Here is a 12934-nt window from a genome sequence, read left to right as displayed (position 1 = left end):
GCAAAACTATCGTGAAAACATTTTTATAGTTATTTTTAAAATAAATTATATATTAATGTTTTATATAAAATACCATACTGACACGGTATTTTATATAAAATACCTTACTGGCACTGCTTAAGTAATAAAGTTGTACTGGCGCGGATCGATATTTTAGTGAGTGCGCAAGCGATTTAACAACACCGCGCCGAAAATCTTTTAAAAATCAGGTGCGCTGTGGCTTACCACCAGCGCGCCTACGGTTCACCTCTGAATCGCCCCGATTCAGCGCGGCAAAAAAACGATTTAAAGATCAAGCTCTAGTTAGAGGGTAATTTCTGTTATTCATAAGATCAAACATGAAAGGAAAATCGCTAATGGTTAATCTTACACATCCCTTTATATCTATGTATGGCTAAGGCTAGGCTAAGACCTAACTCATGTTAGCCTAGGAAAAAATATATGATTACGTCTATTATCTTCAATTCCTTGAGTTATATCTGACTTTGATCATTACCTGCATTTCCATTAAAGTCATGAACAAGGACTGAAGACTCTTGATGGCTGCTCTTATGAGCGCTGCTGCTATTAGTTGTTGCTTGTGTAAGCTGTTGTGTGTGTGCAGGTGCTGGTGTGCTGCTAGCTGCTGCTGCTGTGTGATGCTGCTGTGAGGAGGAGGCCTGTGCAGGGAGCCCGCAAGAACTTGACGCAGCCTAAATGAAATTTTAATTTCGTAGATTTTTTATTTTATATTTTGTAGATTTTTTTTAACCAATGACAATAAGATATAAGTAAAATGTTAAAAATTTTATTAATTTGTATAAAAAAAACTATGAACATTGATAAAAAAAAATTTTCTTCAATTCTCCTTGAAAGCCCTTAAAAGCTGTCTCTTAAGTTTGTTCTTTTAAGATGTCTGTTTATCTTTCCATCCGTCTGTTTGTCCATCTGTCTATCTATCTATACCTGTATTTGTCCAGAAGAAGGCTGGTTGCCTGTCTGTTGAATTTTTCCCATGGAGATGTCTGTTTGTTTTTCTTTCTATCTGTCTGTTTGTCCATCTGTCTATCTATATATTCCTGTATTTGTCCAGAAGAAGGCTGGTTGCCTGTCTGATGAACTTTTCCCATGAAGATGTCTGTTTGTTTTTCTTTCTATCTGTCTGTTTGTCCATCTGTCTATCTATATATACCTGTATTTGTCCAGAAGAAGGCTGGTTGCCTGTCTGTTGAATTTGCCCCATGGAGATGGACTTCTTGGGTTCACGTCCCTCCCTGTCTCTGTCGGCGACTGCATCGCGGAACTTCAAACTGAAATAAGATTTTGTATCCAGAAATAGTCTAACAAGTATTGGTCAAGTTTAACCCTTAACGGTCGGAAGGCTTAAAGCTGCAGAGCTTAGCTGCTGCCGCCAAAATCATATTTTGGTACTTCTAACATAAAATTTACATAAAACATTTACTATTTCTATTTTCTAAACAATTACTTAAAGCTTCGAAAATAAGAGAATTAAATAACTTTAAAACTTTTAAGTAAAAGAGGTTTTAAAAACAAAGGTTGTTAAAAGGATGAAGGAAGCAAAACATGACTTTGACTGACTTAAAGTCGGAAATTCTTAATCAAATAAATTTGTCATGCCCTCTAGCTCTAATATGACCTGACATAATAAAAGATTAACATATATTTCTTGCATTTTCTTAACAAAATTTGAATTTTTTTGCATTTTTATAATTGCAGAGTCCATCTTACTGAAGTGTGAGGGTTGGGGAAATTTTGCATCTACTACATTAATTAGTTCTAACATAATTTTGGTAACAAATGCAGTATGTATACAATTCTACAAAAAAGGTATAATAAAACATTTTTCAATTATCTTTTAAAAATAAACGACGGATTTAAAACCATTGGCTTGCTATTCTATTATATTAAGTAATAATATTTATTTTTTTTCTAAAGGTTAAGATCTCTATTTTAGGTAAGCTTAACAAAGGTCCTGTGATTGTATTAAGCAATTTTTACCCCTACCTAACCCTTAGAATACAGAGCCCATAGCTTCTAGGGGCGTAACCAGCAGATATTTTATACTGTGGAAACACTAAATGCATATCCCTCAACTACCAAATACAAGTAACCATACAATATGAGGGGATGTTTTTACAATGTATTTATAAAATTTTACTTTTTTATAAAGTAATAAGGTTTTTTGTTGGTCCATTAAAGCTATTATAAACCGATTAAGTTCTTTATTGTCATCTAGGTTCCAGGATGGTTTTAGTTCATTTTGTATTTATTTCTAAGTTCGAGCCGGATTTAGGCTATTTTTAGGCACTTCCTCTAGATGTTAAGAGCGCAACCGCTTATAAATTAACAATTGAATAATGTATTTCAGTATTGATTAAGAAAGTTCCCATTAATTTACAATTTTACAGCGACATCATTTTAAATGTAATCAGTATACATATTTTTCATCATATGCATGTTTAACTTTTAAATTAAATTTTTCCCTTTTATCAATGTGCTTTTATAAAAAAAATAATTTAAACTGTTATTTATAACGTTCCCTTATATTTTTTAAGCAAAAAAACTGGAAATTACAAGTACCCTAAGTTTTAATAAATATGTTTTCTCAGTTACTTACAAAGTTTTCTAACTAGCAAAGGGCATACCTATGCAATCTATAGAAGGGATGATTTTGTTTATCATAATCTGGGATCGATTGTCTTTTCCCTGAAGTTTATCAAACTTGATGTATAGCCTAATAATGTTTTCAGCATGGCTTCAAAACCAATAAATATCTGCTGGATTAGAACAAATTCTCAGCCATACTAAAAGGTCATATATCTTATCGAATCATAGACAACTTTCTACATATATTAAAGTGAAAAATCATAAGATAAGACCAGTTTTGTGAGCCCGGGCCTTTTTAAAACCGGAATTAATCTTATAAAATGATGTATTAGATTTGGGTAGGAACAGTCATAAAATAAAAAAGTTTACCTTTCAAGTAATTTTAAGATAAAAGTAATATGATATGTGCATTTTTTTTCAGAACTCAACTTTAGGTGAGTTCCAGAATTATAGTTTCAATGAAATCACAGCAATAATAACATTTACAGCCTTTATATTGTAGTGTTACTCTAGTATATTAATAAATTTAGACCCCAACTCTGTGTATGACAAATTATAGCACATTTCAAAATTATGAACATATTTTTCTCTCGACAAACTTTCACAAACAGAGACAGTAAAAAAAATAATACAAATATATAAAAATTGATGAAGAAGCTGATATCTTCAATATAACGCTATTCTCAAAATTCTGGAAGGGTGCCTTCAATTTTGTTTTGTTATGCATCTAAAACCACCCCTTGACGTGTAGTTGTTATTGAAATTTTAAGCTAAAGACAAAAAGACTACTTTATATCATAGGCTATATTATTTGTAACCTTAATTTCTAAAATAAAATCTCTTAATCGAAACTTCTCTAAGTATGTAAAACATATTTGTTTTTACAAAAAACTTTAAGAAAAAAAAGAAACTTAGGCTAATTTTAAGAAAAGTTTCTAAATAATAAATAAAAACAATTATCTTAATTTGCCCCTATTGTCTACAGAGGCATAAAAATAGTCTAAAATCATCCCAAGATTTTAATTTAGAAGTAAAGTAGCCCAAAACCGTACTAGAACCTAAATGAAAATTTTCTAAAATTTTAATCGGAGTAGGTAAAAGTTTGAGAATTTTTTTTTAAATTATCAGACAATGAACCTTCCAATTTCAAACAAATTTTATGTTTCACCGCCCTCGACCCATGTTTTAAATAAATGTCTTTTATTGTGACATATGGGAATGGGGTGAATAAACACATTTATCATATATTCCAATGATACTCATTATTCATATCTACATATAATGGAAAACAAAAAAATCCCCTCCTTTTCATTTTTAGAATAGTTATTTATCGCATCGTATTATATACAGCTTTTCGTGGATATCAAAATAAATAAAAACAGTTTGTTGGCCACACAGGTATTTATATTATGGTTTTTATATTATTATTCGTGGAAAATTATCTATAATACGATTCTATTCACTGGAAAACAGTTTTCTTATCCATGATTTGGAAGTCTAACCCTGCCCAGCGGGGCTATGTCCTTACGGGGTACTGTCACTCTTCAAACCCTTTCTTCACCTGACCCAAAAAGTTTGTTTGTGGTCCATATATTGTATAAGGGAAATTACCCGTTTTTATATATTTATTTCATAACTCAAATCCTTCTTTTTTTGCATTTTTCTCATATTTTCATATATTAGTTTCAGCTATTTTTATCCTTGAAAAGAGATATACTTTGATCCAAAGGGATTTAAAACATTCTTCATTTTAAGATCTTAGTTATTAAATAATAAAATTGTCGGTTTAAATTTAGTTTTTAATATTCTAATTAAAATCTATGACCATCTAAATGTATTTTTGTAAGGTTTTGGGCTTTTTTTTATAAATTCTGATAACCCCTGTAGCAAAGAATATAGTATCAAAAGAGAAAAACGTTTTACTTTCGTAAAAATAAGGACAACAACATCCATAATTAGTAAATCACAAAAAATAGATGGAAAATGGACAAAGAGAGTTAAAGAGTAGATATTAAGTAACCATAAAAATTTTGAATACAGAAATGCGGGCATTTAAAACCAGCCCCATCTGTGTTATTTTGACCATTTTTTCTTTCCCGTATTTTCTTTGGTGTTCAATCGTTTAAACGAAAATGCCAAATTTGAAAATTAATAATTTTGCCAACAATAAGATGTTAAATAATTCACACAAAAACAAAAAAAAGTTTATATTATATTAAAATGTTAGGCGTTATAAAAACTTTTTACTACATAATTTTATGACATAATAATTGTCAAAGTTGTTTGTGTGGAAGCAATAGAACACCAATTTCTTGCTAATTCTATATTTTTGTAGAATAAAGTGCATTTCTAAGTAACAACTTATTTGGTGACCTAGTAACACTACGCAATAGAGATAATCTAGAGAGCATATAATAGGTTAAATTATGTGCAGATTTTGGTAAAAAATATCTTTATCCTTTCCTTCGCAATGAAAAGTCGCATTACTTGAAATAAAGCTTTTCTTGGGTAAACTATACCGTATAAAAATTTGTTTACTAGTATAGTTTAAAGCACATGACAAAACCTATAATAAGTCAGCTATGAATTGTTGAATTCCTTAGAATAAAGTGAGCTTGTAAATTTTCGTCGCTTGTATTACTTGAAAACAAGAAATAGAAATAGATGTTTGTATGCTGGGATTCACTTTTTAGGTTTGATGATTCTTGGAGTCAGATGAACCATCTAGAAGTATTATGTCTATTCACTAGGGTAAAGCAGGGATATAAGGATAGAAAGAGAAATGTAACATAATTTTTTCTAAGTAACAACGACCGATAATGTTCTTCTTTACAGTTACTTTTTTTCGAGTGTTACCTTCTTCCACTTTTACCCTAAAAAAATACCCCTAAACTAATGGATGCTCGACCCCCTCCTCCCTCAAGGACCCCTTAGAGGCCTCAGGTCAGGAAAAGAGATGGGACAATGGACAATGAAATGAAGGAAAAGTTTAAACTTTAAAATCCTCAAAATGTTATTAAGAAAAAAAGGGGTTTAAAGTAAGTAAACTGTCAGTAAATCTGTCCTCCCTGGGCTTATGCAGACAAATCTAATTGCAGTCTCATAATTTGTACAATGCTATTCCAATTTTCATTCTCCATTTTTCTACTTTTTTATTCAAATTTTATCTTTTGATTAATCTTTTTACATCTTTCTCTTTTTTCTTATCTCTTTTTTTTATCTTTCTGTAAGCCTCTCAACCTTTGTCAGTCTATCTGTCTGTCTGTTTGTCTGTACCTTTCTCTCTATTTTTCTAGTTACAATGTATATTTGTTAAGTAAGAGAAAATACTTAACATTTCTTTATTTTTCTTCTTTTGGCTATTCTATCAGGAAACTAAAGGGATAAGACAATGGCCGAAAAGTTGATATACATCCCCAATGATGATACTCATAATTACTCTGTCTGTAGATTTAAATTAATGTTTAAAACATTTGAACACTCAACATAATAAACCAAAATTGTTGTTCCAGCTAATAAGAAAACGTTATTATAAAGCTTTGGGGACTAGTGCAATAAACAGTCCAATGTCCCCTTCCTCTCTGCTTCGCTATACATAATATTGGACTAATATAATTTCTTTTTTCCTTACTAGCACAGTAAGATTAACGAACACAGCATTCTTTACTCCAGGAGAAAATGCTCTAGACTATGAGCTATAGAATAAATACCTTTCATACATTTTTCGATAAAAAAAAATTTTATTCCTTTAATTATATCAGCTTTGTATAATAAAATACTTTTCCAAACAAGCAAACAACGAATAAAAAGAAGTAGAAAACAAAAATTTGTTCTCGGCTCTAACTGTCTTACTTAGGCAATTCTTTAGAGGTTTACATATTTATGTCTTGTTATCTTTTTACTTTCATTTTATAGATTAGAATTTTACTAATTTAAATGTTTTGTAGTTTTATATTTAAATTCAAAATTGTATGAATATTTCTTTTTAAATTCTACTAATATCGGAGCTACATATAAATTATTAGTTAATATTTTCCGAATAAAAGTTACCTAATTAATTAGCTCTTTGGAGTGGGATTCTCCTTCAATTTAAGGGATCATCTAGAGAGGCCATAGCATCATCCGCTTGTAATGGGATGCGATAATCTAACACCCAAGGATAGTATGTTAAGTAACATCCAACAGACAACCATTTGCTGCTAGAGGCTGGTGGGGGATACCTTACAGTTGCCTTACCTACCTACCTATCTATCTATATAACTATCTATCTATCTATCTATATAACTATCTATCTATCTATCTATATATCTATCTATCTATCAATCTATGTAACTATCTATCTATCTATCTATATATCTATCTATCAATCTATATAACTATCTATCTATAAATATTACCTAGCCTGTCTACGACTCCATGCACTGCTAGGGGCTGGTGGGGGATAGCTTACAGTTGGCTTCGGCTCCTGAAAAATATGGATTTTAGATTATGAGCATATAAAACTTGCAGCGGGCTAAAATAGCGATACCCGTTCATTCCTATTTGATGAACAAACTGAACAATAAATGAGATCCATGTTATCAACCAAAATTGACGACAATATTCCCATAAATAAAATCCACGTATATTCTATAACCATTCATTTGTAAAAACGAAAAATTCACTGACATATTCACAGAATAAAACCTAAAAATCTAAGGTTGATTAACCATCCATTGTCCTTTTCCTGTATCTCAAAGTGATATATCAAACAAAATTTAATTACTTTAAATGCTATGCTTAAGTCATACTGCTCAAAATTGTTGTAAAAATATAAATACAGCAAACAGCATTCACCATAAAATAAATAAGGCTCAAAAATAAACCATATAACCCTGAGACCAAAATCAATTTACTCTATAAATATTTAAATAAATTAAGGTTTTAAATTAAATCAAATATTTAAAAATCTAAAAGTGCAGTTAACTTAAATGACATTTTTAAAAGTATAAAATACAATTTGAGTTATTACACACAAAACAAAATCTTGCACAACAAAGATTCTATGCTTATAACACCAGGACTATAGCAATAGAAAAATTTGATGGCATCTTAGGGATAATACAATGAAAATCAATAAAGCTTTAATTAACCCAAACTATCTAATCCAGCGGATAAGAAAGCATGTCCCTTCCATCCCTGAAAAATTGTCATGCTTTTAAAGCGTAGCCATGCAATATTTATAGTTTGACCGTAAGTACGTATGTACGACGACAACACTAAAACATGTTTTATTTTAAACTTAAAATGTAAAATTAACGGATAAATTTTATCCGAAAACTGTGATTTATTGACCTTATCTGCGTAAAAAAAATTATGAAAAATTCACTACTTTTATAAGCACATTTAGTTAACCCATTATTTCTATATAGTTTATTGGACAATAACCATATAAATTTATATATAACATTTATGTATATATGCTTTATTTAAATTGTAGTACATTTCTACATTGTATAACACAAAGCTGGTTTTGAATTTGCTAGATAATGAACTGTTACAGTATGATTGTAATATAAAATTGCTTCAATTTCTGATGTTATATTTGTATAACAAATGTTCTTAAGAGTGGACTGGAGTTTGTTTGTATTTCCAGACAATTGAACTGTTGGAAGAGAATAAACTTGAGATTGATTCAAGTATTGGACAGGCAGATACACTTGAATACATTTTAACATTATAATGGATTTATCATTACAGGAATCTTACACCAGTGGTGAATTCTTAAAAAAACTTTTGCCTCACTAAATTTTTCTAGTGGGGCAAAATTATCCCATCTAAATTTTTAGTGAGCCACACTGATTTTAGTGAGGCAAATTTTTTAAAGAATTCACCTCAGATTTTTTATGTTCTCTAATAAAGAGGGCTAAAATAAGGATTCACTCCTCCCCCTACCCTTAACCCATCCCCTCCCCTTCTACTGGATAAACGAATTGACCAATAAGTAACAGGTTAATTAGCAACCTTAATGGACGACAATTGTATCCCCTATCATAATATCTACGTATATAATACATCCATTATACATTATAAATAAAGGTACTAAGAAAGAGAGGGAATGTCTGATTGAGCCAAAAGGAGAATCGCATCGTTACATACATTTAATTTCATTGGTTGAAATTTTGTACACATCTTGTTACGAATGCATGTTTTTTTTCATTTCATACATAGATAAAAGTCAGCTGTAAACAGTATATTTTCTTAGTAGAAAGCTTTGCGGAATCAGAATTAATTGCCCAAAAATTTCGTTTAAGTTTGAAAGCTTAGTAACTAGGAGGATTCTTTAAAAAAAAGTTAGGCTGGCTACTCGCTGGTGAGGCAAAATTATTTTTGTGAAAAATCCTCCAAAATCGAATAAAAAAATTTACAAAAATTAAATAAAATCTTAAAAGGGTTATTAACATATGATTTTGTTTAATTTTTGTAGATTTTTAATGTGCTTTTGGATGATTTTTCACAAAAATAATTTTGCCTCACTATCGAGTAGCGAGTCTATAATTTCTTAAGAATCGACATCAGCTTGAGTCGAAAGTAAACAATACTTTTGTTTGCTAGAAATGTTCCTTGTTAGATTTGACGAAAAAAGTGTTCAGAATATGCTTCTATTCTTATATTTCTATTACATTATAGTAAGGTTGATTGAATGATGATAAATACTTAAAGGTAGCTTATACAAATAGTTAAATCAGCATTTTATAATACTTTTCGTTGTTCTTAAGTATAAAGTATGAATTAGAAAACAAATTTGATATTAAGTAATAGTTTTTCACGTAGTCATTTGAATCCGGTGGATAGGAACCGGTTCTCATCCATACGAAAAAACTATGTCTAGCATCGTATTATAAACAGCTTTCCGCGGATATAGAATGTACAAATATAAGATTAAAACCAGTTTTTTTAGCCTCGAGGTGTCGGAAAGCTGTTTATAATACGATGCGAGAAATAACTATTATCGCATTGTTACAAAGGGTGCTTTCCGTTTACATTAAAACGGTAAATCATAGGATTAAAACCATTTCTGTTATCTAGAGGGGCCAAAGTCCCGGGCTAACAAAACTGCTACAAACTTATAATTTTATTTTAATAATTGTGGAAAATGTACTGAAATACGATTCTATACAATATTTTTCAGTATGACTGAGAACCGGTTCTAATCCAACGGATATTAATCGGTTTCGAAGCCATGGAGATTATATTTATAAACATAATATGTACGACCGTGGCCATTATCATTTCAACGCCGCCTCTGGTTTATTTGTGTAAGGATGGCTAGATAGTTTAGAGACACTAACACACTTCAAACAATTAGTAATTAACACAACAAGGATGACAACATCCATAAGTAGAAAAAATAAGAATCATGAATGGATGTACTATAGGGTAAGTTATAAAACAAATGTTCAGTGGCCATTAAAAAGTAAAAGAATATATGGTGTATATAATATAAAATTTTTTAATTGTAGCTTGACCGACAGACAGAAGAAGTAAGTTATATATTGAATGCTATTAGGTAAAAGGTGACGAAGCCCAATCTGTCCCACTTTTGAGCAAGACGATTCCCTTTTCTCCCATCTCTTTTGAAGAGATTTTCTTTCACCCCCCCTTCCCTTTTTCTTTTCCCTTTATATGACGGCATATGGGAATCGTCGTAAAAGGTATATTAAATAGGAGCCAATACAGTTTAAAAATACAAAAACTGACCATCTTTGGGAGAAAGAATGGCTCTGAAGGCTAAGGTAGACGGGTCCAGCTTGGAAGTGCCTTTTAGATGGGAAGGATCGAGAGAGTATCTGTCTCTTTTGTTATTAAATTGTAAAGAAAAGGCAAGAAAAGTATTGGTATACCAAATAATTAAAACCACATAGTTCCCAACTTAGAAAATATGAATATAGTAATAAAGATGATTTTTTTTTAAAAAAAGTAAAATTTGTTAGTCTATATGTATATAGATAAGCAATCATTATATGCAAAACTCTGTCTTTGGCAACTACTATGCATTAATACCTGTGGTCTGATTTCCTCAGTATCATGAGATCTTTCTCTAGCTTTTCTGGAGGATGCAAACTGCAATCTAAAAATTAGTAATGGTATATTAGCAAACATAAAAAGAGAAAGATAGCCAAATGGTAAGCTTGAACTTGTAAACTTTTTTTTTATTTAAAGTTTTGATATTACTAACTACTTTGTATCCAAATAATTTTTGAAAAATCTGCAACTGCCATAAAAAATTAATTTAATTTTGTTCAGAAAAAATTAGGAAACATAATTATTCTGGAACATAAACCTATATTTAAAAGCCTGACTTAGTTGTCCCTGTGAATGTATTTAATATGTTTACCTGTATTCTGACTGGAAGAGGGGATTTCTGGTGACTGGACCTTCACTCTGGCTCCTACGCTGCATACCTGAGCTAGACTCTCTCTCTGTATGCTGAAATAATAAATCTATAAATATAGATGTATAACCAAACAACTACCTGAATCCCCAAGTCGGGGACCTTTAATATCATCTACTAGCAAATAGCGTTCTGCTCTTTTGTAGCAACTGGGCGGTGTTAATATTCCTGACGCTATTGGTTAATTCTCAAAGACCCAATTGAAAGTCGGTACAGGGTCCTTGGGATTATCAACCTATCACATAGTGTCTGTTGGTATGTAGAAAATTGAATTTTCTTGATAGCTTTAATACTTTGTGAAATAATCTACTGTTTAATTTACTTTTATCATTTTCTGGTTTTAAAAGTTTTGCCTTTTCTATTTTTGTGGTTTACTTTTTTCTTGATTAATGATTCTTTTATTTGAATTTTAATCTTCAATGTTTATTTAACTTCCTATGTATATTTTAGATTTTTTTATAAAATTTTTATTAAACATCCAACAAAAAAGTATGAAAATATCATTTGTTGTAACTTCCATATGTGAAGTAGTGAAATAAAAATTTGTTTTCAAGTGAAGTTACTATGAGTGAAGTTGGACAAACTTTGTACTATTCATTTAAACTCATTCTAACTTTAGATTACTTAAAATCATTTCTAATTTAGAACAGACTCTTACAGTTATATAAACACATGATATTTTTGTATTTAGTAGGTTATGATGTGTTTGTTCTAGTTTTCATAATAGATAAGCAATATTAGAGTTAGAGTTTTGAAAATTTCGAAGGAAAAAAAGTATAGATAAATCTGTAAATTTCATAGGTTTAATGTACCTTAACTTAAATTCTTTATTTAGTATTAAGTGATTAAGTGCAATTTGATATTTTCTATAGACAAAGTCGTGTGACTATTTGGCAACCTTTTGTAGAAAGTGTGTTTGAAATCATTCAATACTATCATATTAAGTAATAAGGAAAAGAATATAAATATAGGTCATAAAAAAACAATGAGCACTACACAAATATCCACTTATTGTAAACTGAATAGTGCTTATGCCCTTCACAACAAACTAATACACCAAACTTGAACATATTTTTCTTCTCTTAAAAAATCTCAAGAGATATTTACAAAGTTATCATATACTTGATAAACAACCCCTTAGTGGCACTATTTCATTTTACATTTGAAAATAAGAAGTAAAAAATTTTTTTTAGGGGGTAATTTTTTCTAGGGGCTATATTGAGAAGAAGAATAAAATCAGTTTAGCAGTTAGAAATTATCAATTATTTCCTTAAAATGTCATAGTTAATCAAAATGGATGAAAACCAACCCATAACTGTATAGTAAAGCTTCTCTGAAGTGGAGAATTCAGCCATTGAATTGGTAAAAGATATATTAACAATTGAACAAAAAAAATTTACAATTTTAACTTGCAAATGACCCTTACTTCTTAAATAAGAGATCTTAATTAGTTGTCATATTCAACAAAGAGAAAATTTACTTGAAAGCAATCCTCAATGACATGCTAATTTCTGCATATTTTATGAGTAATAGAGTCAGAAAAAAGATAATACTTATTTTATGTGAATTGAATCTTAATATATTTTTAAAAATATATAGATAGAGAGAATACTAATCAATCTATTTAATAAAACAAAAATGCTTTCAACACATAAGTTATACTATGTATATTTAAGATAATAGAAGGATATAGCAGAGAGTTGAGCAATGAATAATTATCCTAAAGAATATCTCTGGCAGATCTATGAGCCATAGTCAGCACAAACAATTATTATTCAAGGATTTTTACAACAAAAAAAGGATGACAACATTCAGAAAAGTGAAGCTCTGAAATGGCAGAACAAACCAATATCAATACCTGTAGACTTAACTTATTCAAAACTAATTAATTTT

General features: G+C 30.0%; 1 protein-coding gene across 10 annotated transcripts in view; it reads right to left on the bottom strand.

Annotated features, from left to right (window-relative positions):
- The window catches only part of LOC145314026 (uncharacterized), a 110199-nt gene that overhangs the window by 30881 nt on the left and 66384 nt on the right, over nucleotides 1–12934 (bottom strand). For 9 of the 10 annotated variants that reach the window (XM_080153753.1, XM_080153754.1, XM_080153751.1 and 6 more), the window contains 5 exons: nucleotides 10985–11076; nucleotides 10651–10717; nucleotides 7005–7072; nucleotides 1172–1289; nucleotides 497–692 (listed from right to left, as the gene is read on the bottom strand). In XM_080153753.1, coding sequence (XP_080009879.1) covers nucleotides 497–692; nucleotides 1172–1289; nucleotides 7005–7072; nucleotides 10651–10717; nucleotides 10985–11076 — 541 coding nt within the window. Of the gene's footprint in view, nucleotides 1–496; nucleotides 693–945; nucleotides 998–1171; nucleotides 1290–7004; nucleotides 7073–10650; nucleotides 10718–10984; nucleotides 11077–12934 lie in introns of those variants that run through there. The other variant, XM_080153760.1, reaches the window with a different exon arrangement.

The sequence above is a fragment of the Acartia tonsa genome, chromosome 3 (genome assembly GCF_053477335.1).
Source record: "Acartia tonsa isolate MP-2025a chromosome 3, ASM5347733v1, whole genome shotgun sequence".
NCBI classification, from domain to species: domain Eukaryota; kingdom Metazoa; phylum Arthropoda; class Copepoda; order Calanoida; family Acartiidae; genus Acartia; species Acartia tonsa.
This window is presented reverse-complemented; position numbering and strand designations above follow the sequence as displayed.